This window comes from Aspergillus udagawae (assembly GCF_001078395.1).
Source record: "Aspergillus udagawae IFM 46973 DNA, scaffold_9, whole genome shotgun sequence".
Classification (NCBI taxonomy): domain Eukaryota; kingdom Fungi; phylum Ascomycota; class Eurotiomycetes; order Eurotiales; family Aspergillaceae; genus Aspergillus; species Aspergillus udagawae.
Genome location: NW_025091272.1, coordinates 1,842,120 through 1,869,982, shown reverse-complemented (window position 1 = coordinate 1,869,982; position 27,863 = coordinate 1,842,120). Strand labels below are relative to the sequence as shown.

The 27,863-nt window shown below is 50.5% G+C and overlaps 15 protein-coding genes across 15 annotated transcripts; 9 read left to right on the top strand and 6 right to left on the bottom strand.

Annotated features, from left to right (window-relative positions):
* Nucleotides 1–228: 228 nt before the first annotated feature.
* Aud_010911 (uncharacterized protein) lies at nucleotides 229–1,597 on the top strand (the record flags this gene model as incomplete). The annotated part of the gene is made up of 2 exons (XM_043295742.1): nucleotides 229–1,026; nucleotides 1,079–1,597. 2 exons carry the CDS (start codon nucleotides 229–231, stop codon nucleotides 1,595–1,597), a joined length of 1,317 nt encoding a protein of 438 aa, XP_043151677.1.
* Nucleotides 1,598–1,743: 146 nt separating this feature from the next.
* Aud_010910 (Zn(II)2Cys6 transcription factor) lies at nucleotides 1,744–3,979 on the bottom strand (the record flags this gene model as incomplete). Its single annotated transcript, XM_043295741.1, has 2 exons — nucleotides 1,744–3,697; nucleotides 3,765–3,979. The coding sequence occupies 2 exons, from the start codon at nucleotides 3,977–3,979 to the stop codon at nucleotides 1,744–1,746; spliced, it is 2,169 nt and encodes a 722-aa protein (XP_043151676.1).
* Nucleotides 3,980–5,144: 1,165 nt separating this feature from the next.
* Aud_010909 (Gfo/Idh/MocA family protein) lies at nucleotides 5,145–6,338 on the top strand (the record flags this gene model as incomplete). Its single annotated transcript, XM_043295740.1, has 1 exon — nucleotides 5,145–6,338. The coding sequence occupies one exon, from the start codon at nucleotides 5,145–5,147 to the stop codon at nucleotides 6,336–6,338; it is 1,194 nt and encodes a 397-aa protein (XP_043151675.1).
* Nucleotides 6,339–6,712: 374 nt separating this feature from the next.
* Nucleotides 6,713–7,592, bottom strand: Aud_010908 (uncharacterized protein; the record flags this gene model as incomplete). The annotated part of the gene is made up of 3 exons (XM_043295739.1): nucleotides 6,713–6,985; nucleotides 7,040–7,490; nucleotides 7,540–7,592. The coding sequence occupies 3 exons, from the start codon at nucleotides 7,590–7,592 to the stop codon at nucleotides 6,713–6,715; spliced, it is 777 nt and encodes a 258-aa protein (XP_043151674.1).
* Nucleotides 7,593–7,866: 274 nt separating this feature from the next.
* On the top strand, nucleotides 7,867–9,993 carry Aud_010907 (NADPH cytochrome P450 oxidoreductase family protein; the record flags this gene model as incomplete). Its single annotated transcript, XM_043295738.1, has 1 exon — nucleotides 7,867–9,993. One exon carries the CDS (start codon nucleotides 7,867–7,869, stop codon nucleotides 9,991–9,993), a length of 2,127 nt encoding a protein of 708 aa, XP_043151673.1.
* Nucleotides 9,994–10,182: 189 nt separating this feature from the next.
* On the top strand, nucleotides 10,183–11,085 carry Aud_010906 (SDR family NAD(P)-dependent oxidoreductase; the record flags this gene model as incomplete). Its single annotated transcript, XM_043295737.1, has 3 exons — nucleotides 10,183–10,228; nucleotides 10,284–10,538; nucleotides 10,595–11,085. The coding sequence occupies 3 exons, from the start codon at nucleotides 10,183–10,185 to the stop codon at nucleotides 11,083–11,085; spliced, it is 792 nt and encodes a 263-aa protein (XP_043151672.1).
* A 604-nt stretch (nucleotides 11,086–11,689) lies between these two features.
* Nucleotides 11,690–13,048, top strand: Aud_010905 (3-deoxy-7-phosphoheptulonate synthase; the record flags this gene model as incomplete). The annotated part of the gene is made up of 3 exons (XM_043295736.1): nucleotides 11,690–11,897; nucleotides 11,955–12,010; nucleotides 12,062–13,048. The coding sequence occupies 3 exons, from the start codon at nucleotides 11,690–11,692 to the stop codon at nucleotides 13,046–13,048; spliced, it is 1,251 nt and encodes a 416-aa protein (XP_043151671.1).
* A 454-nt stretch (nucleotides 13,049–13,502) lies between these two features.
* Nucleotides 13,503–15,123, top strand: Aud_010904 (MFS transporter; the record flags this gene model as incomplete). The annotated part of the gene is made up of 2 exons (XM_043295735.1): nucleotides 13,503–14,743; nucleotides 14,805–15,123. 2 exons carry the CDS (start codon nucleotides 13,503–13,505, stop codon nucleotides 15,121–15,123), a joined length of 1,560 nt encoding a protein of 519 aa, XP_043151670.1.
* A 425-nt stretch (nucleotides 15,124–15,548) lies between these two features.
* Aud_010903 (sugar phosphate isomerase/epimerase family protein) lies at nucleotides 15,549–16,601 on the top strand (the record flags this gene model as incomplete). Its single annotated transcript, XM_043295734.1, has 1 exon — nucleotides 15,549–16,601. The coding sequence occupies one exon, from the start codon at nucleotides 15,549–15,551 to the stop codon at nucleotides 16,599–16,601; it is 1,053 nt and encodes a 350-aa protein (XP_043151669.1).
* A 354-nt stretch (nucleotides 16,602–16,955) lies between these two features.
* Aud_010902 (uncharacterized protein) lies at nucleotides 16,956–18,458 on the top strand (the record flags this gene model as incomplete). Its single annotated transcript, XM_043295733.1, has 3 exons — nucleotides 16,956–17,304; nucleotides 17,369–17,762; nucleotides 17,819–18,458. The coding sequence occupies 3 exons, from the start codon at nucleotides 16,956–16,958 to the stop codon at nucleotides 18,456–18,458; spliced, it is 1,383 nt and encodes a 460-aa protein (XP_043151668.1).
* Nucleotides 18,459–18,593: 135 nt separating this feature from the next.
* Aud_010901 (pectate lyase) lies at nucleotides 18,594–19,399 on the bottom strand (the record flags this gene model as incomplete). The annotated part of the gene is made up of 3 exons (XM_043295732.1): nucleotides 18,594–18,848; nucleotides 18,898–18,996; nucleotides 19,049–19,399. The coding sequence occupies 3 exons, from the start codon at nucleotides 19,397–19,399 to the stop codon at nucleotides 18,594–18,596; spliced, it is 705 nt and encodes a 234-aa protein (XP_043151667.1).
* A 1,503-nt stretch (nucleotides 19,400–20,902) lies between these two features.
* Aud_010900 (2EXR domain-containing protein) lies at nucleotides 20,903–21,523 on the top strand (the record flags this gene model as incomplete). Its single annotated transcript, XM_043295731.1, has 1 exon — nucleotides 20,903–21,523. One exon carries the CDS (start codon nucleotides 20,903–20,905, stop codon nucleotides 21,521–21,523), a length of 621 nt encoding a protein of 206 aa, XP_043151666.1.
* Nucleotides 21,524–21,954: 431 nt separating this feature from the next.
* On the bottom strand, nucleotides 21,955–22,704 carry Aud_010899 (uncharacterized protein; the record flags this gene model as incomplete). The annotated part of the gene is made up of 1 exon (XM_043295730.1): nucleotides 21,955–22,704. The coding sequence occupies one exon, from the start codon at nucleotides 22,702–22,704 to the stop codon at nucleotides 21,955–21,957; it is 750 nt and encodes a 249-aa protein (XP_043151665.1).
* Nucleotides 22,705–24,378: 1,674 nt separating this feature from the next.
* Aud_010898 (thioredoxin family protein) lies at nucleotides 24,379–24,960 on the bottom strand (the record flags this gene model as incomplete). Its single annotated transcript, XM_043295729.1, has 2 exons — nucleotides 24,379–24,812; nucleotides 24,957–24,960. The coding sequence occupies 2 exons, from the start codon at nucleotides 24,958–24,960 to the stop codon at nucleotides 24,379–24,381; spliced, it is 438 nt and encodes a 145-aa protein (XP_043151664.1).
* Nucleotides 24,961–25,831: 871 nt separating this feature from the next.
* Nucleotides 25,832–27,642, bottom strand: Aud_010897 (putative isoamyl alcohol oxidase; the record flags this gene model as incomplete). Its single annotated transcript, XM_043295728.1, has 3 exons — nucleotides 25,832–27,074; nucleotides 27,127–27,327; nucleotides 27,395–27,642. 3 exons carry the CDS (start codon nucleotides 27,640–27,642, stop codon nucleotides 25,832–25,834), a joined length of 1,692 nt encoding a protein of 563 aa, XP_043151663.1.
* Between the last annotated feature and the right edge of the window lie 221 nt (nucleotides 27,643–27,863).

Sequence of the window (27,863 nt, the reverse complement as noted above, 5' to 3'; positions counted from 1 at the left end):
TTCCCAATACGGCAGTGGGCGGATCGAGTCCTCGACGAGATTCTGTCTTCCTGATACCAGTAGATTTCTGCGAAGTGGTTATTGGTTAGACTAAAGCGTTCAAAATTAATTGAGGAGGAAGAAGATAATAGTTATATAACGGCGCTGTAGCAACGAGAGATCGCAGACAAGCTACAGACTGTTTTCGTATCAATATACATTATTTTATCATTGAATTCAACATTTACCATGTCTGTTCAGGTCGATATCCAGCCTACGCTTGCCCATTTGGCCGGCATTATAACTGCTTCCGTGAGCACCTTGGAGCAACTGCCGGCATCTCAGTCACTGCATGAGACACGATCTGAGGATGCGCTCGATGCTCGGAGTGTGCTTCTCAACGCCTGCCAGCAGGTGATTCGCAAGGTGATGGGGCCGACAGAGGTTTTGAAAAACATGGCGTTGATCGTAAGTCTTAGTTTGATCCATTCTGCAGAGAACAGATCGCTCATCGAGCCTCTCCAGGAGAAGCACAATTTAGCCTCCTTGAGGATCATAAACCACTACCAGATCTTCGACATGGTTCCTCAGGGCGATAATAGGAGCACTCCAGTAACTGAAATCGCAGCTAAATGCCATATCCCATCCGACATCCTTCTTCGCATCCTCCGCCAGGCAATGACGTACGGCCTGTTTTGGGAACCTTCGGTTGGCATGGTAGCGCACACAGAACTGTCAAAAGAGATGATCCGTCTCTCGCCTCTGCTCTCGTACCAGCTGGAGGTCTGCTTGCCATCCTCCTTGAGATTACCCGATTGGTTAAAGGCTGCCCAGGCCGGGAAGCCAGATAGCGAGTATAAGAGTGCCTTTCAAATCGCACACGCAACAACGGACACCTGGTGGTCATATGCTGAAAAACGCCCGGACCTGATTCAGAAATATGGTTTGTATATGGCGCTCATCACTAATGGTGGCCCGCATGACGTTAGTCATGTTGTGAGTGGTTTCGCATGGGGAGATCTGGGGGAGGATGCCGTTGTGATCGATGTAAGGCTAGCCAAGATGTCCCAGTCCACAATTATGTTAACTTGCAGCATAGGTCGGAGGAGCGGACGGCTTCGTCGGTATTGCTCTTGCCCAGGCATATCCCAACCTCACCGTGTTTGTACAAGATAGTATCAATCTCAAAGAAGGGGCGGACGCGAAGATTCCCCCAGCTTTGAAGTCGAGGGTGTTTTTCCAACCACACTCGTTCTTTGAACCGCAATCTCGCCTCGCCGGGATGGCTGATGTCTTGCTGCTCCGGCATATACTCCATGACTGGGATGATAATGACTGTCTGGTAATTTTGCGCCATCTTGCTGCCGTCTTGCAACCTGGAGCTTCCATCATCGTGGCAGAGCAGGTGCTGGGCCAACCGGGGACCTATGACTGGCAGACGGAACGGGTCATGCGGGCGCTAGATATGCAGATGATGACGCAGTTTGGAAGCAAAGAGCGAACATTTGATGACTGGGAGAAGCTATTCCAGGCGGCAGATCCGACATTGCAAGTGGTGGGGATGGTTCAGCCCGCGGGAAGTGCGGACACACTGATGGAGTTGAAGAAAGTTGTTTGATTCACTTTATATTAAGGTTCTGCTTGGCAACTAGCATGTTCTTCATTTTATTTCGAAGAGAACCTGTTTCGCTGGAGAATAGTGACTTATTGTCTTTCCCGACCAGTAACTTATTGAGGTGTACTCTTAGCAATTGATATTAGTCTTTATGCATCAACAAACGAAAAATCATTGCCTAGAGGCAGAAGAGAAGCAGCATCCGCCAACGTATCGAGCTGAAAACCGAGATGCAGATTATTTGAGGTCTCCTCAAACATCATTTGTTCCAAGTCCATCTCCTCTCCTGCCATGTCCCCTCCATCCGCTTCCATTACTGGGCCTATTCCACACTGCTGGGCGGGATTCTCGTCATTGGCGGTGTTGCCACGGTTTCTCAGTTTGGAATGAGCGTCCCCGACGAGAGCAGTGCTTTGATTTATGAACGCACCGATGAGCTCAGCTGCACGATCTGTAAATGGGGTGCCCAATGCTTCGAAGGTGGTTTCGCACATGGATAAACCTCCCTTAACCTCGGCAGTCAAAGAACTCCCACTGTTCGCACACAGCACCGTATACCCCATCAACGATAAGGCGGCGTCCCACAGCATAAAGTGCGAGTCGTACCACCCGTAAATGGTGTCCGTTTCTAGGAGAGCCTGGTTGGTGATCCGTGTCAGCGCCAAGGCATGTTGCGCCGCTTCCTGTGCGTAAATTTGATTGTGTTGTTGTCCCATGAACGGACGCAGAAGCCCAAGCTGGAACCAGTGGTAGGAGAGCTCTAGTAGCAACGCCTGACGTAGTCGCCAGGTCGGCTTATCCAGGTCCAGGATGAGTGCGGTCTCGGTGGAGAAGGGCTGACCCCTACTGTGCGGGCTCCGACGTAGCTGAAGGCGATCAGGGACTGTGGCAGTCCAGGAACGGAATTGCTCCCTCCAACGAGGCTCATTCCTCTCTAGCTGTTCCAAAAGTGTGGCATTGCTGCAAAAGTTTGTTTGCTGATGCTGCTGGCAGACGCGAGACTGACGGACCGGTGTAGCTTCGCTGTCAACCAGATGGTGCGCCACTTTAGCAATTCGGACCAACTGGACATAGTTTGTGAGAAAGACGTCGTCCTCGTCATTCGCATCTTCATGTTCTTGTGTGAGGCTTTCAGGCTGCGCCTGCAGCGTCGTCGAACTGCCGTCGACAATGGCCGGTGGGCGTCCGAATTCAAGGAACTGCTGAGTGTCTAAGCAGTAAAGTATCTCTCCCAATCTCCTGCGCAATCTCCGCTCCTTCTGAGGTAGAGTCTGCGATGGTGTATGGAAAATATCAAGCAGACATCCAATCCTCATTGCCAGGCCTAGCAGTTGATACGCCATTGTGTGGTTTGAATCGTTGCGGCAATAGACGGTCATCAGAATATAGCACTGCAGACTGCTTAGGGACGGGCCAGGATTATCCTCAGATAGGCTCACAGCGCAACGACGAAAGAGTCTATTAGACATGAGTCTGACTTGGTCTTGTTTGGGATCGCGGGCACCCGAGAAGGCCGACAGTACGAAACCACGATTCTGACTTGACCTGGCATTGGCGTCCATAAGCAATGATAGCGCAAGCATAATATCGGCGAGCGCCGACTTCCCAGGGCTGTAGTATGGCTCATTCCAGAGAGGGGCACAATGCGCTTGGATATCATCCTCGTCAAGTACAGGCATAATTCGCTGAATGGTCCGCCCGTAGAGACGAATGTAGTAATCAGCCAGAGCTCTGGGAATATTCTCGCTCACAATCCGACTTGGACCGGGAGTAGACACGGGCGATTGGTACGCCACCAACTCTGCCGTTAGTGGATGAGGCAGCGGGCTGCGTATCTGGTGGCCTAGATCCGCAGCGAAGGCCGAGGTAGACAGATTCACCCGAACAGCGGACGATTCTTTTTCCTTGGAGATATCTATCGGCCTTTGATGGTTATCTCTCTCATTCTGCGCTGTAGAGGACTGTATCAAGCGCGACTGATGCTGGGTTGTTCTCGTCTGGTCTGTTGCCGATAACTCGTTCAGCTGACTGGGGGAGAGTATATCGAAGTCTTGCACTCGAGCTTCGAGGGTTTGCACCCGTCCCAATAGGTGTTGGACCTGTCTGAGGCCCATCCAATGAGTGTCAGCTACATGATGGACAAGAGGTCACGGAGTATTTGGTAGTTTACCTGGTCAAAGCCCTGACATCGGTTGTGTCTACGTTGGTGCAGGTAATATTTCGATGTTTGCAATTACGACATGGACGGGAATTGTCACACTTGATACGGTTCTTGCGACAGCTCTCGCAGGCAATGGGAACATGGTGACGCTTAGGCTTTGGCTGATCTGCCTTGCGCAGGGTATCTTTGCCTGGCGAAGAGGAGACAGGAAATGTCGAATACATCACTTTAGAGTTGATTGGCGCGAGCTCTGAATCCCAGAACAGAAGCTGGACTGTGCAGCTACGGTCTTTAAAACTCTGTTTCTTCCTGATCCTCATGCAAGCCATCCAGCCATCCGCTCCCATTTTTCCATTTATTTTTGAGCCGCTCTACGCAATGATTACAGTTTCTTGCTGAAGATTGGCAGTCGTGCAGCACTTATGCAGCACTTGAACCGTTAAAATCTTGCTTTACCCCTGCTTGCGACTGGAGCAACATGAGTTTCTCACGCATCTACAATCCTTCAGCCAGGAATAGCCAATAGACGGACATTTGTGAACCTCGTTCCCAGTCAGATAAGCACAGAGAGCACGGTATCAATCAGCATATGCCTAGAAACAGCCCCAACCGCTCATACCAGCAACTCTTTCGTAATTTTTGGGGTAGCCGAAAAGGTGGGGAGTGGTGACTCTTCAGCAAATGACAAACAGAAAGACGATATTTACCGCGGGTATGACGAGAAGGGCTTGATTGATCGACTGAGGTACTGCAAGTGCTATATGCAAATGGCAAGTAGCGGCGTATGCCGATCCCCGGGGATTTATATTTATTGACCTCTCGTTTCGCCGGAATCACCAACAATAAGGCTAGGCCTTAACCCCACCTGCAGATGATCCCATTCGAGCAGAAAAACATGGTGGTCAGCAGCGATGTACTTCTGTCACTGGCTGGCTACGTCATTTGTCAGATTGACGGGGTGAGACAGACAACAGCCACTTTTTATCATTCCGTAAATGTACGGCGGAATTGACAGCAATCATAGGTCGAGAGCACACGCTGACGTACCCCAATGTAAGAGTCTTATCAATCCTTTCCGACAGCGGATCTATCCCCTATCTCGCTTGCCGTGTTTGTAGTCTGGAAATGAATAAGGCGGTTCTGGATCCTGTTCCGGGGGCCCTCCGATCTTCCTAAACTGGTCAATAGAATACAGCAAGTGTCCCGATAGAATAGAGAGGCATTTCCATCATCGGATGGACCAATCAAGGGAGCCGGTTTTACCTGCGTTGATTTGATCCGAGATGGTGATTTGGATTCGAGTGACTTGAAATACCGGCCAACTTGCCAATCGACTCCGAGCTGGTCTTACCATGACGGTATTCGGAACTGTGCAGCTTTCTGGAAATGATGAATCAGTCAATTGAGCCACCCTTCCACTGCCGATGGGCATTCCTGGGACTTTCTAGCATCGCCGAGCTCTTTTACAGGGACCTCACTCTCCCCAGAGACGAAGAGAAACATCTACAGCACCAGCTGGTGGCTGTCTCAACCACGCGATCCACCGAAGCGGCCGCAAGCTGGCTGGCGGAGCAACAAGCGCCCAATGCCTCTACCGTGCGCATATACACCTCATACGCAGACATGCTCCGCGAAGGGGACTTTGACGTGGTGTATATATCGACGCCTCATGGTGTACACTTTGAGCATGCCCGCGCAGCCCTCACCCACGGCCGCAATGTTCTCCTCGAAAAGCCCGCGACAATGAACAAGGCCCAGTACAATCGTCTGGCGGAGATTGCCAAAAGCAACAAAGTCGTCTTCATGGAAGCGATGTGGACAAGATACTTCCCACTTACCCGGTACCTGCAGGAAGAACTACTTTCACGGATTGGGCCCGTGAAGCGCATCCTGGCCGACTACTCGCTCCCGCTGTTTGGAGATCCCACTTTAACTGCAAACTCGCGCTTCCTGGACAAGAAAACCGGCTCCGGGTCGCTATTAGACCTCGGTGTATATCCACTTACTTGGTGCGATTTGGCTCTCTCTTCTGCGGACGGCGAAGAGGGCGAAGACGATCAGCCTGTGACGGTCAAATATGCGGAAACAATCCAGCATGAGACCGGCGTCAGTGACCCACTAGACGACATTACGACAATCATTCTGTCGCGCTCAGGACAGAGCCCAACGACTTGTGTGGTAACTATCTCGTCCTCCATCCCGGGTTCTGCAAAACTGGGGTTGAAGGACAAGCTTCTGCGGGAGAAAAACGCCCCGTGTGTGAGGATCCAAGGCGAAAAGGGCGAAATTGCGTTGCCGTTCCCTCCTATCCGACCCGAGACACTCACCGTGCAGTATTACGGACCAGATAAGCTAGATGATAACGGGTTTGAAACGACAGAAGTCATCACCAAACCAGTTGTCGGTTGGGGACTGCGGTACCAGGCTGATGTGATTGCCACCGTAATTCGTGATCGAGGATCCCATCCTTCAGATGCAGTGATTGTGGGTGAGAAGGGATCATCGCGGGTGCTCGAATGGGTGGATCAGGCGAAGCTCCTGGCTGGAATTAAATACGAGGCTGAGCTAGAGCGTGTTTGGTGATAGTTTTGTGGCGATTACACGTCTCTTGAGTGTAGTAAAGGGGGAATTTATAGTTGGAAAATCATCTCTAGCAAAGTTTTCTTTTGATTATAATGACTATTGCAAGCTGAGATGTTCCCATAGAATCACTTCGCTCTGCTGTAAGGTGTATGACCACTCGATTCTGATCATCGTAGACTTAAGACTGTGTCGCAGACCATCCGAAGCTACTCGATTGGGTAAACGGGATGGAGCTCGATGCCCGGAGAAAGGAAAGAGTACCAGAATGTCAAGTCAGAATCAAGTCTGATGGGAACCTAATTCCTAACTATAAGAACAGGCTCAGTTGATAGTTCAATTACGTACAGCCTCGGCCAAAATATATAGCAGAACTCCTAATAACCCCCCTCAGAACTACTAACACTAGCCCTAAGGTCCTTACCCTTTCCGAGAAGCCCCTCACGTCGCAATCGCCGTCGTTGCCAGAAGTGAGTCTCCATTTTGGCTACAGCTTGATCCCAGTCGGTCGTATATTCCGCGAAGAAAGGGCAATAACCGAGCATTCCTCCGAGCCATCTGCCTACGGCAACCCCCCAGCAGTACGCGACGGTTTTGCGAAAGGGGATCCAGGTAGGCATATACGGGTATGCGTCGCCAGCGTCGTAGATCTGCCAGCATTAACCATCTAAATCCGAGGCATGTTCGTTTGGAGCGGACTATACCTGCAACCACTGGATGTAGTTCATCCCTCCGTGATGAATCGTCGCATCATGCCAGTAGCCATACCAGTTTTCAAAGAATATCCTGTCCAGCTTCTCCTCCCGTCCGGAGTCCGAGGCACTCAGCACTACCGTCATGGGTCCTTCGCTGTCTGGATGACGGAAAAAGCCGTGGAATTCGTTGGCTGGTACACTGAACTCTGGATCTGCCGGCGTTTTCTTGTAGATGGTTCCATTAATGTTCACCCCCATTAGACCTTGTTCCACCTTGAAGTACTCGGTCTGATACCGGTGGAGATGCGGCGGAGGTCCGGAGGGTTTGGCATTGCTGTCAATGACTCGCTGGATTTTCTCATCAACAGGACCGTCCAGATTCGCTCGGTAAGTCTGGCGGAAACAGAACCCTCTACCTGGTGGAGGCTCCAGGAATTCAGTGGTCAAAATTCCCCCAAAGCTAAGCGGCTTTAGTGTTAGAACTGTGCCCCAGATTTCTTGTGATATACCTTTGGATAGTATCTGTCCCTGCTGAGACATGACGCGGCTTGAAAGGTGGCATTGTGATTGTCCGGGACTATATGATATGAAACCTGATAGGATCAATGGAACACTGATGTAGATACAGAGAAATGTGTCTGCTTGTGGATGGTCATTCTTAAATCCATCTGTCTCGGTGTAGCACCCGATACGGTTTTGGAAGCACCGGGCATGTCCCATGTGGTAAGGCGTCAATGCCCAGGTCACTGCTCCAGAAATATATTGGCCAGCAGAAGTAGTTCCCTGCCAGGTTTACAATTATCGGATGTACGCTGAGTAACTGGAAAACAGACAACATGCAATCTGTCATTCTAGCCCTCGACATTGACGATATCCTGGCTTTCCTCCTCCTCCCAATTCTGGGGCTGGGTTACCTCTGTGGTCAAAGATATTGGTACAAAGCCGACCCGCTCGAGAAGCAGCTATTCGAACGTCGGCAGCAAACGGTTCTGGGCCGAAAGCGACAGGCCAGAGAGGAAAATGCAGACATCAGCCTACGCATAAAAAAAGAAGAATACGACATCGTTGTGCTTTGGGGCTCACAGACAGGCACTGCCGAAGGCCTCGCCCACACACTCGCGCGGACTCTCCGGCAGCGTCTACGATTACATACTGGCGTACTAGACCTAGCCGATATTTCTCCAAAATCAATCACTTCCATACCATCTGATAGACCCGTGGTGTTCTTGTTGTCGACGTATGGTGAGGGTGATCCAACCGACAATGCGGTGACGTTCTGTCGATGGTTGTCACAGTCACAGACCACACTGAAGGATCTTCACTATGCCGCGTTTGGTCTGGGGAGCAGCGCCTACCAACACTTCAATCGTACCGTCACATGGGTATCGGAGTCCCTCGCAGACAAGGGAGCGATACGTATTGGTAGTGTTGGATATGGGGATGCGGCCAACGGCTCGACTGAAGAAACGTTTCTTCGCTGGCAAGATGAGACCGTCGATGCTTTGCGGGCACAGTTTGCCTATCAGGAGCACCCAGTAGTATATGAGCCTTCATTTCTCCTCTCCCCAGTCGAGCAGCCAGAATCTACTTCTACTGCATTCGGAGAACCCTACTATGTGAGGTCAAGGACCGGCATGGGTCTGCAGCGGCTGCCCAGCTCTGCTCCTTTCGAATTGAGATTCACCAATAGTCGAATTCTGAACCCACAGTCACGGAAGCCCTGTCTGCAACTGGAGATCGACATTTCCCATCATCGGAATCTGAAGTATGCCACTGGAGATCATCTACTACTGTGGCCATCAAATCCAGACGCCGAGGTAGAGCGCCTTTTGCGGTTGATTGGCCGCCAGGAGGAGCCTGCGAGAAAGCAGGTCTTTCAGATCAACCCTGCTTCTGAGAATGGAAAATTAGAAACACTGCTTCCAAACCCTTGTTCCCTCGAGAGCCTACTCAGATTCTACCTCGCTATCTGTGCACCTGTTTCGAAACAGGTGATCCAGGCGCTTGCTCAGGTGGCTCCATCTACTCCGATCCGCGACGCCATTGAAGTTATGAGAAACGGTGCCGGGGTTCCCCTGAGGATTAAGGACAGCACTCACCTGACAATAGCAGATATTCTGGAGTACTTTGCTCGCGAACACAGCGCTGACCACTCCACATGGCATACTATTCCTTTATCATGGTTGCTGGAAAATATTCCACGTCTTCGACCACGAGCCTACTCCATTTCTTCCTCCGCGGCGATGTCGCCTCGAGCAGTATCCTTGGCCATTACGCTACTAGACCAAGAGCATAGCTCCAAAAACCGTGAAACGTGGAGGTACGGTCTGACAACTGACTTTGTCACCACGCTGAATCGCAGTCTGCATACTGTGGACGGTGCGCACCCCACGATCCCCGAATACAGACCCCTTGTGCCTTCCAAAGATGGGGTCCAGGGAAGGCTTTATGGTCAGCTCCAGCGCTCAAGGTTTAAATTACCTGCCACGCCTACTGTGCCCATCATGATGGTGGCGGCGGGTGTGGGAATTGCACCCTTTCGGGCGTTCGTACTGGAAAGAAGGCAGACGGCTTTGGTTGGAAGGGAAGTCGGGGAGACGACCTTATTCTACGGCTGTCGCGGGCCGGATGATCTCCTTTTTCGCGATGAGTTGGATCAATCGCTTGCGGTGCCAGGGTTTTCCTTACGAATGATCCCTGCCTATTCGCGGCATCCGGCCCCGGATCGCGACAAAATGTATGTACAGGATGCGATCCGAAACCACAAACAAGACGTACTTCAGCATCTCCTGTCAGATGGAAACCCATTATATGTATGTGGGTCTACAGCAATGGCACAAGGGGTATTGACGGCCGTTGTGGAAATGATCATGGAGAGCACGGGGTGGGATGAATCCCGTGTTCGAAGCTGGATCCAAACTCGGAAGCGGAGAGGATCATGGCAAGAAGATGTTTGGGGGTAAATGTCTTATTCTAGAAGTGATCAATCAAGCGGAAAGTGGAAATGCATGGCTCTACCGGATTGCCACAATAGGAAAATCTCGCGGAAGTATTCCGTAAGGATTGTTCAAACGTATAAAATCCAAGTCGATCAACCACCTTCAAGGCGTCATAATTCCTGATTCATCGTACTATTCGAAGTCAAAGGCAAGATGGTTCTAGACACTAAGTTGGCAGGATGCCATGTCCTGATCACAGGTACACTTCCAACGACGTTTCACTATTGGGATAATGCAGATCTGACTAGTACTAGGAGGCACTAAAGGCATCGGCCGCGGCATGGTTGAAGCCTTTGTCCAGCAAGGCTGCAATGTCTCTTACTGCGCGCGTACTGTCCGCGAGAGTGACTTCGCTGAGCTTAATTCGTCGCTCGGCAAAGAACAAGAGCAAGGGATAATCCCTCAAGCATATGGGACCTCGGTGGATATCAGCAATCGGGACGCTCTGAGCAAGTGGGTGGCTGACTCTGCCGCTCGCATCGGCAGAATAGATATTGTGATTGCCAATGGTTCGTATACCGCGTTCTATAGAATCCAAACGCTCGTTCCTTGCTAACCTATGCAGCGTCCAACATGCATTTTGAATCCACCCCGCAAACCTGGCAATCCTCCTTCGACCTCGATGTCATGGGCTTCGTCAACCTCGTGGAAGCTAGTCTCCCGTGGTTAGAGAAGTCGCCTCAGCCCTCCATCATCGTTCAGTCATCTTTCATGGGCCGCGAATTCTTCCGCAGTCCCCCGGCTCCTTATGGTGCATGCAAGGCGGCACAACTGCAGCACGTCCAAGAGCTGTCGCATTTCCTAGGACCTCGGGGAATTAGAGTGAATGCAATTTCGCCCGGTCCAATTTGGGCACAGGATGGGGCTTGGGAGTCTTACAGCAAGATTGACCCCGCATGGGTGGAGGAGCAGAGGCTGAAAGTGCCGCTGAAGCGCTTCGGGACCCCCGAAGATATTGCAAATGTGGCAGTATTCCTAGCGAGTCCGTTAAGCTCCTATGTGCAGGGTACCAACGTGATGGCCGATGGTGGGGTCCATATTGGGACGGATTTCTAGATGTGACAGCTATGAAATTGCTCCACGCAGAGTGACAGCAGCGCTACTATAGGCCAACAGAACCGAATGAAACTTGATTTAAGTGTTGGAAATGCTCTATCTGGAATTGGTTGCAGTAACATGTATCGTGCCATGACTAGGTAGAATGACAGAGCTGGGCGATATATCCATGCTCTGGTCTCTACTAACAACATGCTGTCAAATAATTGCGCTAGTGAGCAACAACAGGTAATGATCCTTGTTCCCAGTATCCACATTATTTGTGGCCGATTATGCTCATTACCCGGTACGTATACCGCTTTCTTCCTTGCATCCGGCAGGAATTCCACCAATCGGTCAAAACTGTCCCCCGAGGTATCGGGATACTCCTCCAGGGAGATGGCCGGATCAGTTCCGTATTGTTGCCTCTTCGGGCAAATAAGCAAGAGGATCAATAAAGTGATGTGATTTTCGTGCCTGCTTTAATATATTTTGCTCAGAGTCCTCTCATCGATTCGTGATGGGATTGTAGACGCGCATTGAAGCAGCACTTCGAGCCAAAAGTCGCACAACGATCTGCATTACACTTTCCCAATAGTAGCTACTACTGGCGTCCTGCTACGAAATGGCTGCAACTTCAGCAAGACCAGCAATGACACATACCCAGTTGAGGTCGCCCTCGACCCAGGGACCCATTGTGCTGCATGCTAGCAATCCCCGCCAAGAGCCTATTCAATCTCATGCCCTTACTAGATGGGAAATCCGTCGCTCATGGGCGCAGGCTATGCGACAATTGAATACTGTGCTCAGGCCCCCCGAAGATTCAAGTAGAGGTGTGTTCCGACAGATCGTGCACTTGTTTTAAATCGACGCATATTGACCGGCGCCAGTTATAAACCATCGACCGCTCATTTGCCCGCGTCTTCTCAGAACACAGATTATAACGGTAGGCGCCTTTCTACACCCGTCAAACCTACAAAGTTCTAATTTATCTTAGTCCTCCGAATCCGCTTGGACGGTAGATCGAGGTCGCAGAGAGGCCGCTGCCATTGTCACCAAGCAAGATGACCGGCTTCTGGTACTGGTAGGACCATGCTCAATTCATGATCCTGACGCGGCGGTCGAATTCGCACAGAAGATCAAGCCGGTCGCAGATCGTCTCTCTCCAGAGTTATGCATTATTATGCGAGCGTATCTGGAGAAGCCACGCACAACTGTGGGGTGGAAAGGGCTTCTGAACGACCCCGATCTCGATGGGTCCTGCAATATGGAAAAAGGAATACATATCTCGAGGCAACTGTATGCGGACCTGACGCACCTGGGTGTCCCAATTGCGAGCGAGTTACTCGACCTAAGTTCTCCAGCTTACCTCAGTGACTTCATATCTGTGGGAGCTATAGGAGCCAGAACGACTGAATCTCAGCCCCATCGCGAACTAGCTTCCGCGATGCCTTTCCCAGTGGGATTCAAGAACTCTACGGACGGCAGTGTAACGCAAGCCATCAACTCGCTCATCAGCGCAGGCACGGGGCACACGTTCTGTGGACCAACAGACAACTCTACCTCCCGGATTATCAGTTCTTCGGGCAACGCCGACTGTTTTCTGATACTCCGTGGTGGCTCATCGGGGCCCAACTACCACTTGCAGGATGTGCAGCAAGCGCAGCGACAGCTCAGTCAATCGCAATGCCCGAACGGGATCATGATCGATTGCTCCCATGGGAATTCAAACAAGGATTTCCGCCGGCAGCCTATTGTTGTTGACGAAGTATGCAACCAAGTAGCGTCTGGAGAACACTCTGTCATCGGTGTTATGATCGAGTCAAATCTATATGGTGGAAAACAGAACATTCCACCAGAAGGTCGTGCCGGACTACAAAAGGGTGTTAGCATAACGGACGGCTGTATTGGCCTAGAGGACACTGTTGGCTGCCTAGAGAGACTGGCTGCAGCAGTTCGCCGTCGCCGTTGCAATAGGGTCTGACTGATACTGTATTGTATGTCTCTTTTGTAATTTGGTAGATTAACCAATCTTGTTGACGGCTATTCATATCTCGAAGTAGCGCTAGTCCCAATATGGTGCTTGGTCCCCTGTCGGCCCCACTGAAGCCCAGGGATTCAAACAAGGGCGCTAGGCCTGATCGAGAGCTTGGTGTCCTGTCTCCCCCACTTTTAGACCAACTTGTAGGTCCGACATTTCCGTTTTCGGACATCCGGTTTCCTCTTCTTTGTGTTCAAGGACTACGGAGTATAGGTAAGCTACGTCAATCCTTCCCTGACAAATCAGCCATAGATGTGCCGAATAGTCAGTAAACTTGATACAGCCACCTATTACTCAGGTTTCCTTGCTTTTCGGTGTCTCTCTTTAAAACCATGTCTATCCCAATGCCTCCGTTTCTGCCTCGGAAACATCCTGGAGGACTTATTTTATACTTGCAATGGCAGCCAGCGCTGAGAAGACCGACCTCCAATCCAACGCTGGTCACAGGGCTGTGATATCGCCTAGCGAAGCACCACCAGAGGCTGAACAATCCGATGTTTACCAGACACCGCCTCATGGGCTGAAGGAATGGCTCTTCATTCTCATTTTATGCTCAACGCAGCTTTTCGTTCAAGGCTCCTTTGGTTATATCCTCATTCCCTTGCATATCGTGGGGCAAACCTTCGGTCAGGGTCCGTCCGAGGCCACTCGGATGACCTGGCATGTGGGCGGTTATAGCTTGACGGTGGGCACGTTTATTCTGATTGCGGGGAAGCTCGGCGATCTATATGGTTCCAAGCGCATCCTTATCCTGGGATGGGCATGGTTCGGCGTTTGGTCCGTCATTGGTGGCTGCAGTGCCTTCACACACTCACCAGTGTTCTTTGACACTGCTCGAGCGCTCCAGGGCATTGGGCCGGCATTGCTTCTCCCAAATGCGCTCGCAATTGCTGGGAGAACCTACCCACCTGGCAAGAAGAAGAACATGATCTTCTCAGCATTTGCCGTGGCCGCACCACTGGGATGCTTTACCGCCGGGGTCATCGGTTCGGCCTTCGCACAGTACGTCTGGTGGCCCTGGGTGATGTGGACGTACAGCATCGGATGCTTCATTATTGCGGCGGTTGGCCTTTGGGTAATTCCAGCAGACTATCCGCGCAGCCCAAAGGCCGCGGGACTCCAGTTTGACTATATCGGGTCGGGCCTGGGCGTTGCAGGCTTGCTCTTGCTCAATATCTCATGGAACCAAGCACCGATCGACGGCTGGTCCACGCCTTATGTTTATGTCTTGTTGATCGTTGGATTTCTCGTTCTGGGGCTGTTTGTTCTCCAGGAACGGCGCGCCGTGGATCCGATACTGGATGTATCCATTTTTAGTCGACGCGTTGTAGCAATCCTGGTGACTACCGGCTTAGGATGGAGCAGTTTTGGTGTTTGGTTCTATTACTTGTTCCAGTTTATCCAGCAATTTCGACATGTGTCCCCTTTGGATTCAGCTGTGCAGTTCGCGCCAGGGGCCATCTCAGGGATTCTGGCTGCCCTTGCCACACCCTATCTGATGGCTGTCATCACTAGCGGCTGGCTGATGGCAATCGCTTGTGCTGCGTTTCTGGGTGGATGCATCCTGCAAAGTACGGCACCAGTAGAGCAGTCCTACTGGATGAATACGTTTTGGTCGTTCGTTATCATGGCCTGGGGGTAAGGTCCCTATCACGCCCTTAGCGCTCTTTATCGACAAAGCTAACCTAATGATCCGTAGTATGGATATCTCCTTCCCTGCGTCCACTACTATCTTGAGTGATGCAGTGCCCGTCAAGCACCAAGGAGCCTCGGCATCACTAGTCAACACCGTCATCAATTACTCCATCGCCATCGGTTTAGGCATAGCGGGGACGGTGGAGGCGGAAGTAAGTCATCATGGCGTGAACCAATTAAGAGGGTACCGTGCTGCCCTGTGGTCATCTGTGGGACTGGCTGCACTTGCATTTGGTATCGCTTTGGTGTATGCGGTCTGCACATTCCAGGAGCAGCGAAGCTCCAGAAAGAGCAGCCAGGAATGCGACAGAGAGCTTGTTTAGAGAATAGTAATCTAGGTCTGACTCCAGATAGAGAAGGGGAAACAGTAAAATTGGGTAGACTCCTGCCCCATATTTCCCAGACAGTCGTTTTGCGGAGTCAATCCGTTTGACAGATTAGGAACCTGGAGTGCATGTTGCCGTCATTGAAGTTGAATTGGGTCCTCAGATCCAATTAGAATTACCGGAATGACGAGCAGGCTTGCATACGTATGTCTTAATCGGGCATACAAGTGGTCGGATCAAGGCCGATCTTGGTAGAGTTGTTCGCTGCCTCTTGTTAAATAGTTCATTGAACCCCACTGTAGGAGGTCAGAAGTTCCTGTTAGAGGATCCTGCACCCGTCAAGTAACGAATCTTCAACTACCAACTAACCCCACTACAAAAGGATAGCAAGCAGTATTTCTCTCCTTGTACCATCATTGAAAATGCCTTGCCGGCCAGCGATCTCGTCCATGTCCCTTGGTCGCGCATGTGTGCACGATCTGCCGGAAAAGCTCCAGCAAGCCGCGAATCAAGGGTTCAAAGGCATTGAATTGTTCTACGAAGACTTGGAGACGTTTGCCGCACAGTCTTCTGGCGGTGCCAGTCGCCTTAACATCCTCAAAGGCGCTCTCCGCGTCCGCCATCTTTGCACCTCGCTCCAGCTAGAGATCATCGCCCTTCAGCCGTTCTGGTTTTACGAAGGTGTCCTGGATGAAGCCGAGCATAACCGCCTCGTTTATGATAAGCTGCGCTTCTGGTTTGAGATCTGTCATATCCTGCACACAGACATGATCCTTATCCCGTCCAACTTTCTCCCTCCAGACCCTGAGACTGGCGAACCCCGGACTACCGGCAACAGACGAGTGATCGTATCCGACCTGCGCCAGGCTGCAGATCTAGGACTGGCCCAGTCCCCGCCGATCCGTTTCTCTTACGAGGCTCTTGCTTGGGGAAACCATGTCGATACTTGGGAACAAAGCTGGGACATCGTTCGTCGTGTAGATCGTCCCAACTTTGGTCTCTGCCTGGATACCTTCAACATTGCCGCCCGGGTGTACGCCGATCCGGCCAGTGCATCGGGGATGACTTACAATGGTGAGAAAGAGCTGCAGAGGTCCCTCGCACGTCTCCGTCAGACTGTGGACATGAAACGAGTGTTTTTGTTCCAGGTTGTTGATGGGGAACGCTTGAAGGCACCATTGGTGATGGGTCATGAATGGTATGTGGCGGAGCAGCCAAGTCGCATGAGCTGGTCTCGGAATGCAAGACTGTTTGCCTTCGAGGAGGGGGGATATCTTCCTGTGAAGGACATTGCCCAAACCGTCTTTGCTCTGGGATACGAGGGTTGGGTTTCGATGGAATTATTCTCCCGTACAACCTTCGACCCCGATCCAAATACTCCTTACTGTCATGCGCAACGTGGGATCGCATCATGGAAGAAACTGGTAACTGAAATGCAGGGAGAGATGGTTTGTGCGAAGGCTGACAGTGTGTAATATGGGGTCTGATCCTGATTATATAGCCTCAAGCTATCTGGGTAGAAACGTTTTGCGTTTGTGCATGTTTTGATAATGGAAAGCATGCGTCAAATATCAGATTTATATTTTCGAAGCTCACTTTCTGCCCAAAAGTCATACATACTCTAACCTTTACTAGCATCGAGAAATCAAACAAATACTGATTGCGCGAAGGCAACTTGAACACGACGAAGGTCACGTGATAATAACACAGCGGGAATGATGTAACTCCTCAGCTCCGACTCAAAAAGTAGTCCTCAGTTGTGATAAAGCCACCTTACGATCATGACAGCGTATGGCGAAATATACACCCCAGAGGTGACATGATGCACCATGGCTCCTATCCCTCAACATCAATTCAATGAATGGGTCTTCATCACCACCACTCCCACGCGTCCGCGTCCGACCAAGGGGCAGCGATCTCAGATGCGACGGCGAGTCATGCGCGAGATTGGTTACACCCGCCGGAATGTTCAGACAGCATTGTTCCAAAGTCCTTCGATATCTTCATGCACATCGAGCGACACAACAGCATCTGATTCAGGCTCCACCCCTTCTCCCGTTGATCTTCAATATGGGAGCTCTCAAAGTCCAGAGTATCCCACCTCGTCGACCCATATCCCATCGTTCCTGGCCAGTCCTATTGTGCTGGATAGGGAATCGCAGCGCCTCCTTCACCACAGTATGTTGCTTTTTCATAGATCTGTGGTTCCGTCTGGGTTGTACTAACTGATTTTTCTGCCTAGTGTTCTCAGATGCCATCCCGAGCCAGTTTCAGATATACAAAGACCGCTGGTATCCAATATGTATCGCAAATTCCGCCGCCTTTGACCAGATGTTGGCTACATATGCTACCCATATATCACAATACCACATGCAACACGACCTGAAGCATTTCATACTCTCAAATCATACCAAAGCGCTTGCGCGGGTTCGGAATGATATCAGTGCCATGCCGCTGGGCCGGAAGCGGATCTTGGAGGGTACATTGAGCGCGATTACTGCCTTGGCATGCTATTCTCATCTGCAAAGAGATATGGTTTCATGGAGATCGCATATGGCGGCTGTAGCAAGACTTATTCACGAGTCGGGTTTATCGCTGGGGGCATTGGATGAGAAGTTGGTGACCGTGGTTAAATGGTTTGCACTCACAGACCCAATCTTTCTCACTTGCAGCACGCTGCTAACAAGTACAGGGTTGATCTGATTGGTTCCTACGCGCTTGATATCGCCCCTGCTCTCGGAAACGTTAATGGAGAAGTGGATTATATACACTGCCCCTCCAAGACTATGTCACAGTGCTTAAACTCTTTGGATCTTCCGGCGCCCTTGCTCTCAGCTTTTCAAACATTACAATGGACCAACACACAGATAATCCCGCAAGTCTCTATCTGGTCAAATCCAGTAGAGGTTGATAGGTTAATTCACCCACTTACTCACCGCTTCTTGTCACTGCGCAATGATGCATACATCTTTGGTCCTGTATGCTCCGGCCTTCGATCCGGAGCGTTGCTATATCTCGCTGAGTTTCGACGAATGTCTGGCATCAGCCCGGTAGTGACAGAAATGCATGTGCGGCAGTTGCGGCTTTCGATGGAGGCTCTCAGTCCAACATCAGTTCCCTCAGAATTGACGTTATGGCTCCTCACTGTGGGTGCCCTGGAGGCTACCGCAACCTCGGACCGGGAATTCTTCCACAGTCGCCTTCTTCTACTGTCTCAGGCACTCGAAATACGTTCGGTCCTCTGCTGGACGCAAAGATTGGAAAGACTTGTCTGGTCTGACGCCGTGTTTGATCATAAACTAGACATCACATGGGGCCTGTTGCAGGGCTAAATCTGCTAATCACCACATTCATCGCACAACTACAGCTATGTCGCCACGGTATGAGGATGCACTCAGTTAAAGAAAGTCATAAGTCTCTGTTCTGATGATTGGTTCATCGTGCGACCGGTCGACGTTTGAATGGACTTAACCAGAGCAGTATCCGACCTTCTTTGGCTCGCAGTCACCCGCACACCCATCATAAAAGACACAAGGATGGTCAGCATCGGCGCATACATTCTTCAATGTGGCCGTATCACCGTAGTTGAGGTTGATGCCGACTACTTCGCCGCCATCGCGAGCGGTAGTGCCCTCAACATAGACATTCCGCTTGCATTGCTTGCTACAGTTACCGCAGGAGCGATAGACTTTGCCGTAGTCTTCGGCATAGAAATTGATGATCTGCAACATTGAGCATTGGTTCCAGAAGGGACAAAGAATTATCACTCACATTGACAGTGCCACAACCGTTGTGCTGGATAATCTTGTCCGAGGCGTGATAGGCACCACCACCGATGATCCAAGTCTCCTGGCCTGCCTTGTCGTTTTTCTACCACATCATTAGACCCGACCAATATTTCCATATGTGCCTTGATACTCACAATGGTGATGGCGTCTTCGCAAACGTCCTCAAACCAAACGAACTGCAAGGTGCATGGACCGTCACAGTGAACCCCTTCAGCCTGGTTGGCGCCGATGATAACGTTTTTGAGAGTAGCACCGGAGTGGAGGTAGAACACGGCGTCCTTCCAATCGCCTTCAGACTGGCCGTTGCAGGCGCCAGAGCCACGGTCGTACTTGGCCCACCCGGCGTCAAAGACTTGTCCCGCTGCGACCTCAATCACGGCGCTATTGGAATGGTGAGCGGTGGGGGTAGGAACTCCTCCCTCGTACCCCAGACATGCTAGAGCGAGGGGAATGAGAACGGGGAGCGCCGCAATGCTTGACAACATAGTGAGGGACTGGTAATAGGGATCAAATCGTCTGGTCTTCAAGACGAATGTCCACAAGTGAGTTTGCGATTCTTTATAGCCAGCGGAATGAGAGCAAAGGAATAAATAAACGGCACGATTGAGCGATGGAAATATCATTGGTGGACCATTCTGTACCTCGCAATCTCCGCAATTTAGGTGCAGTTTATGCTCCTGCACAACGGTGAAATAGTAGGGACAGCTGTGAGGTCATTCCAACTATTTCCTATCATACCCTCCTATCGCAATCGGAGCAGCCCTTTGAAGCAAGTGTTGTCAAATGAAGGTGCCCTGGGTTGGCTCAAGATAGGCCGATATGGAGTGACGCACGTTGTAGTCCATGTTGCCAAGCATGTCGTCCGGAGTAATCTTGGCTTCTACTCATGTCTGTTCGCACAAATCACAAAATGACCAGGTCTTGCGAGTCATGGTATTTCTGGGGAATAGGATCTGGAGATGACTGCCAAGGACTTGGCTGAAACGGAGATTCTTGATACTTCGGTATTTGAGTGGCTTTCTCTATATCGACCAGGCTGGTTTCTCCATTCGGTTCCAGGCGAATCTTTCTCTTCCACCACTCGAATTCATGTCTGCACCTGCTTATATCCATATAGTCAGACTGTCTGACACTGGCGCATAAATAAACCTCATTGTCTTTGCGTGCTATGACCACATTGGCGTGGTCTCCACTTAATGGCAGGATGCTTGAGTACATTAGTATGAGAACTAATATCTGGAATAGCTTTCATCATTTCAACCTCATCCGGAATGCGAAACTAACTCGTAGCATCGGGTATCCAACTCACCTAATGACCCAAAAGGAGCATCTAGTGCTCCCACATCAAGATAAACAGGCAAATACCCGATAAAAGCACGTGTCGTAGACACAGGCAGGCTGCATCAAATTTTGAAAGCTTTCATCTTTTGGATAGCGCATTGAGGAATACTATACAGACAAAGCTAAGGTCGGAAGAGACAGCGTCTCCCTTAGACATGCGGCGGGTACCCGCTGACGAGCATATTCAGAATTTGGAGATATTTAAGCCTCAAGAAGGATGCTTTTTTCGAAGTTTTGTCTGATCTCCTGATCTCTATGTTTTGGTGGAGTAAGGTATGATGATTTCTTGCAAATCCCGATCAGAATATGGACAGATGTATATGGCTGTCGACAAGCGAGGTACAGTATTTTTTGCATCTACCCGGGCATATCAGGAAATGGAGAAGGATTCTGACAACAAAAGTACTGTTTGACCTGACCTGAACGCTTGACTGCATAGCGCTAAGGTTGTTTTGGCTTGGCTCTGATCTAGTTTGTTAGATGAGACGCCCAACACAACCACGTATCTGGACGTGTCATCTATACTACTCTGTTATCAATCAGGACCTTACTGAGTGCAATACTCCTGTTATTATTGCATGTCACCTGGTGATATTCCCGGTTTTTCCATCGAGGACAACTTCAAGCCACGTGTCAGCTGTAACAAAATGTCCGGTTTTACCTTCTTCCCCCTGCTGCCAGCCGAGATCCGCGTCTATATCTGGAATGTCTCTCTTCCCACCAGCCGTGTCATTCGCATAACCTGTGATCGGGGCATTAAACCGAATTCCAGACGCTACGCCCGCGGCTTCCGCGCCGACCATCCCAATCCTGCCCAGCTCGTGGTCAATCGGGAAGCCCGCGAGGAAGCTCTACGGGTGTTAGGACCCTACTTCCGTACCGAAGTCTCGCCGCATTCCTGCATTTACCTTGCCCCCGAGCGGGACACGGTGCATCTGGCGGAAGCGGTGTTAGCCTATCTTGGTGAGGTCGAGCGCACTGCTCTTCAACGCATGATCATCGAGGTTCATGATTTTTTAATGTTTGAGACGTACGGAATGAAAGATGTGGGGTCCATGCAGGCATTGAAGGAGGTGAACTTGATTGTGTCGCGGACACCCGTGGCTTCGTACCTCAGGCACGATGCTGTTGAGGTGCTTAAAGATGCCTTTGAAGACTATGCAAGAAATCAGCCACAGTGGCAGATACCTCGGGTCAGGGTGCTGACTGCTTCGGGGAAGCAGATGGGCAGTTTTACAATTGATCTTGGGGAAGCTGATACACTATGACCATCGGTTCTTGTCGATGGTCACACGACGGATGAACTGTCGGGATAAGGGCATCGACTCATCTAACTGCTTGCAATGATATGGCAGAAGGCATTAAAGGCAGGTTCTCCCCAGAGCAGTCCTGGTAGCATTGAAGGAAGCATGCAACCCCGCAACTGTTGCTCTCAGTCATTGCAACATAAGTTAGAATGGTAGCGTGTCACACTGCCCTAACAGTTTGTCAGTATTCATACCTTTTGTCGATATATAGATACAGCCGGTCAATCGTCGAAGAGGTTTTTGCATGGCGCACGGAGTGTACATAATAATGCGACTTTACCATCAGTCTAGCTCGAGAACATATGCATATGCTAGAATCTACTGCACCGTCGAAAAAATGGAGAATGTATGTACATGATATTTACAAAGTGAGAGACCCTTCAGGTGGATGATCATACAGCCTCCCAGTCCATCGCATCAACAATGAAATCCCAATCGGTATTCGAGGTGTCAATTGGTGCCTGAGTATGGTTGCTCTTGTCGACGTTGGCCACGTGTTCCTGCGCCAGACGACATCCATCCTCCAGGCCGTCAAAGATATCAGCTAACATCTTGTCGAAATCGTAGTTCTGTAGCGGCATCGTCGCTCCTTTTCCGGGCGACCACATAGACTGTCGCTCTCTTTCTTGCTCCGTCAAATCTGCCGTCTTCCAGCGGTTCCGCAGTTCCTTTGCTTTCTTCAATTGCTCCAAGACATTTCCCTTTCTAAACACCGAACGTAGCGGACAATTTTCATCCTCAAGACTTTCCAGCACATTGGCATGATACCGATGCGTGCTCCAGACGGAGTTTGAGCCAGATGCCTTGCCCGCAGCCGATACAGAGATGCCAAAGACGCCAAGCAAGTGCACCAGCGCCCGTTCCAAAAGCGCATAATACTCGTGAAAATCAATTTTGAACATGACTTCGGCATGAGCGGCCGCCTCAGGAGAATCTGTGCAGAGTGTCGCGAGGCGGTAGCCCTCGGCCAAGAAAGGCAGTTTCCATTTTAAGCGAGCGACGATCTTCATGAAGCGCGACAATTCTCCAGCGGGAGAGAGCAGCATTCGGCGTCCTGGGGAGGGAGACGCAGGCGGCGGTTGGCTTTGTGTTCTGTGCTCATTGGTTTTAGGAGCCCAGCGGGACTGTAATAGGCTCGACATGATCTACTGTGTGTATGTCGGTGGTGGTGGAAGTTGATGTTTGGCTGATGATAACAAACCACTTTATAAGAGTAGCCAGGCTAGTCCTAGTTAGGTAATGCCAACAGGCAGTGAATAGTATTCATGTTTGGCATGTTCCCCTTGTTTCAATGGATTATGGCAGTATTATAAAATACAGTAGAGTATAGATTAGATCTTGTGCCCATTACCTAGTTGTTTCTGCGAAATATAGTTTGTACGCGACTTTCTTAACTTATGGTTAACGGCGCCTATATATTTTCTACCAAACTGTATCGAGAGGTACAGTACCTCTGCGGAGATATTGGGACATTCCCTTTCCCAGATAGGACAGATCAGCGCCGCTTTTACACTATGCCCATTACCTGAGTGTGGGGAAGGCTGATGTGCATGCCCTGAGTGCTCCATGAGCAGTGAATGGTGTATACTCCGGACCATCTTACTGACGTCTGATATAGTGAAGCTATCGCAAAAGAAAGACTAAGAGGAATGCTTGGTTACCTATCTAAGCTTTTACCGATTAACCGCTATCCATCATCCAGATAATGCTCGATTTTCTAACTGCTTATGAGGACATTTTTATTGCTGAAAATGGTCACATATAGGTACTAAAAGCCATGACAGACCTCTTTTGATTAGAGTAGCAGCTCACTTAGTGATTACTAATAATACACGAATTACTCCGTATTAAGGTATACATGTCAGATATAGACTAGCGTGATTTCTAACTTGGTCATTTCGAACTACAAATTTTGGACGCGTCAAATTACTGAAATTTGACGGTTTATACCATAGGTTTTTAAGCCTAATGGTGGCTAGTAGTTATCAAAATCTGCTTGAATATGACCTGAAACGTCGGAGCATAGTTGATGGTTGTACGGAATATTTGTAATCTTTTAGCCTTTTATGGCATAATCATAGACTTCACATTAAATGCAACATTGACCTCGATACCGTTTTCGTGAGGTCGTTGCACCCAACAAGTGTCATCGATTCTTAACTGCAGCACCAGTAAGGTATAGCTGTGGGACGATGAGAGGTATGCGAAGATCGGTACGACTCTCACGGATAACGCTTTGTAGCAGCTGGAAAGCATGTTCAGTGTCGAAAGCATTACGATGCAGTATAGTAGGGAGAAGCTAGTGGAAAGCATTCCGAGACCTTTGGGTGGCTTTAGGATAGCCTGGGTCAATGGGTATGATCTAACGATGTGCAAGTTAGCCGGGAGTGCATTGCAGGCATACCTTCGTCAATTGGATGATACAGAAACATGGATATATTAAGGTACTACGACAAATGAATCAACTATCGTCCCGTCGCCTTTTAACCGAAGTGGATCGGTTTGAGCGCTTATGGTTTCAAGCCCTACTAGGCCCTCTTCTAGCTAGAGCGCCTATGTTGATTGCTTCATGCATCGAACACTCATACTGTGCGGTAGTGCCAGTAGTCATACCATTATCTGCGCAACAACATTTGATATAGAATCATACGAAGAGAACCATATATAGCTGTTATTGCCTCCGATATCAAACAATGTCAATATTTACGAGAACAATTTATGAACCATGTACACTTTTAGTACAACAGGGTAACCCCGATTTACAGCCGCTCAAAAAGCCACCAATACTTTAAAGTACAACTTAACCTCATTAACGACTATTTGTGCGCCGGGATACAGTACATCAGATTCCCATGGTCCTCCCTCTCCGTATACGGGACCATCGATATCTTGGTCATCCCACAAAGGGCCTGCGACACCATGTACTCCAACTGCTGCGGCACAGGCTTACTGAAGCGCTCGAGTTCCCGTCCATTTTTTACTAGGAGGAGGGTCGGTTGGTCCACCATCGCAGAGTCGGAGATGTCATGATGTTGCCAGATGTTGATCTTGTAGAAATCGATTTTGTCGTCGGCGTCGGCAACAGCGGACGCCATGTCGTTGTAGGTGGGATCGAGGGAGGCGCATTGGTGGAGGGAATTGCAGAAGTAGAGGATGGCATATTTGTCTCGGTGGAGGATGTCGTGATACTCGCTTAGACTATATATGTTTAGATCAGTTGGCGCCACTGAGACGAGACTTGGATTCTTGCCTGTTGACTGGGACAGAAGACATAGTGGTTGGAAGTTAACAGGACAGTAGACACAATTCGTACGATAGGTCTAGAGTATTATCCAGCAGTCGAGGGTCCCTACGCGTTTTGTACCAGGCTACCTACACTAACACTAATGCGCACGCATATACTATGTAAGGACGGGTGACGGGGGGTACGTCTGCAGTACGTCTGTATATCTCGACATCTCGTTGGTCTGCGACGGCGGGGCACTCGGTCTGGCCAGTCCACGATGCTATTAAGCTGGGTATTAAGGTTATGTCAGTTGGAAAGGCATGCCACAAGAGTATCCTGCGTCTAGACTTCGCGTCCTATACGCTGGCGTGGGGGATTCAACCCACAGAACACAGTGCTCATTGGGACTATTATGGTTAGAGCAGTGCGCATTACTTCATCTTATAACTTATTTTCTTATCAGAGCCGCTGTATGGAATGATTGCGAGGTTTAGACCCTGGAAGTGCGTCGTGATTATGTATGATATGAGAGTGGTGACATCATCCATGGAAGGTCAACCACCAATGGACTCTCCGTGGTTGCATACATCTGCCACATAGATTAAAACTGAATTTGTCTCAGATAGGCTTGTAAGCTTGTATTTCATGATTGCGAGACTTGCTTATTCCATCTCAGTTGAATGGTGATAAGAAGTAGAGGGGGAATCTGGTGGCCAATCCGTCGATTTTAACAGCTATCTATATAGATTGTCATGGTCATGACTAAACATCCATTGCTCGCTCGATGAACGATAGCTGCAGCCAAGCATTCGCTGGTCAGAGTCTGGTCGAGCCATGCATAATCTGAGGCGAATGGGTCCGAAGCCATGGACTACTGGTTGGTAATGCAGTCAAGAACTCGAACCGATATTACTGCACTTCTGGTATCTTGTATCTATGTACAACTGTGCGTAACGCAAAATAAAAAAGTCTATACACAATTATATCTCCAGGATGATGATCATCATCATCACCGTGAAAGGCTCTATTAGATGATTTCAAGTTCAAGCATGGCACATACGACCCGAGTCGTCAACGGTCCAGTAGTCACTGCCAACGGCCTTGAGAGCGTAGAAGAAGTAGCTGGGGTCCCACTTTTGCTTGATCTTGAGCAGGGGAGTGTAGTTGACGCCGAAGAACGTGTCCTTCCAGTTGGGCTGGCGGAAATTGGCCTCGTTCTGGTAGCAGCCGCTGCCAGGGGTGACCGCCTCCAGCTGGGGCACATACTCGTCGGTCATCCGGTACTGATCGGCGACCATCTGGGACCACGGAGCGGTCTCGCTCCAGTGCGTACCGATCTGCATGGTGACGGCGGCATTGCGCATGGCGGGGAAGATGGCGTTGGAGACATCACCGGGCTGAGAGACATTCATACCGACACCGACAGCGATGACGCCGTGCTCGGTGATGTTACGGATGACCGAGGCAAAGCCAGCGGCGTTGTTGTCGAGGACATCACGGGGGATCAGACGACCACCGTACTGGTACTCACCCACTCCGAGGTTACCGTAGGGCAAGGGGCCCATGTACTTGTTGTAGTGATCGTAGTAAGAGGCGTACTCGGTGTAGGCAACAGCGTACGTGATGTTCAGGGAATCCAGGACGTTGAGGAAGGGTGTCAAGAGGGCCTTGACATCGTTGGTCGTCTTGTTGTACGCGGTGACCGGGTTGAGCGCGAAGAAGGAGGAGGCGACCTGGTAGATGACGGTGGCGCCGGCATCAATCATGGCGGGTAGCAGACCGTGGAACTCGGAGATAGCCTCGTAGAAGTTGTCTGGGGTAGTCTTGCTGGAGAGGAACTGCAGACTAGCGCCAGCAACAGTGGCGTCGGGGTGCGCCTTGATGGTGGCCGAGACGACGACACCATAGTTGCCGGCACCACCGCCGCTGAGAGCCCAGAAGAGATCGGGGTTAGTGGTCCGGTTGGCAGTGACCAGCTTTCCCGCGGCCGTGACCACCTGGAATTCCAAGGCGTTATCGGCTCCCAGTCCGAAGGAGGTGCTGAGGGCGGAGTGTCCACCTCCCTGGATATATCCACCAGCGAGACCGACGGTGGGACATTCGCCGCCGACCACGACCAGGCCCTTGGCGTGAGCCGCCTCCAACACCTGGTAGCCCATCACACCAGCGCCGACCTTGAACGCGGGACCGCTGTAGTGAGCGTCGGACCAGTCGCGGTATTGAACGTCGTTGAAGTGGTGCATCCAAACGGAAAGAGCGCCAGCACCACTGGAGCGAGCAAAGTAACTGCATCTCCCGTTAGCATTCCCTCGGCTCTCTGTTTGCACAATCCACTCACTCGTGACCAGTGTTGCGAATGACAAAGCGGATATTGTTCTTCCGGGCGAAGTTGACGGCGGCAATCACATCGTCGCTGGAGGAGACATCGACGGCGTAATTGACATAGTTGCCCATGAGACACGGCGTGGACTCTGCGGTGAAGGGGTCACAACTCTGATTGGCAAAGTAGGTCTGCATGATGGACGAGGAGGATTCGATGCTGTACACATTGAGGTCAGCTTCTTTCTTGCGATAGAGCATGAGGAGGTCGACCGCGGTCCACATACTGAGTCTGGGGAAGATTCCAGGCATTCTTTAAAGCCGCACAGGCGGTCGCATCGTAATTGGGATCGTGGCAGGGGGATCCGATGGGTACGGTAGCGACCAGACGACCACCAACAGTGGAGTTGAGCGCGGCCCAGGAGGAAGGAGAGGGCCAGCAGCCGTCACTGGGCAAGCAACGGCACTGAGAACATGAAGAGCGCTTCGCGGAGGCGAGCGCGACCAAAACGGTCAACGCCCATGAGGTCTTCATGATGTCGCGAAGAAGTGTGGGGAAGGGGAGAGGAGGCGAGGTATATAAGTTAGGCGGATGGGAAGAATCTCACGATCGTCGGTTGATCATGCCGATCCTGAGCTTGCTGGATATTTATACCAGATGGTGGAGAGATGGGGGAGAAAGAGATGATTATCGCCTGGCTACCTCGGCGTTCTTCCGCAAAGGCAGGGTGGTGATTTATGGGAGATGGCGTGAAC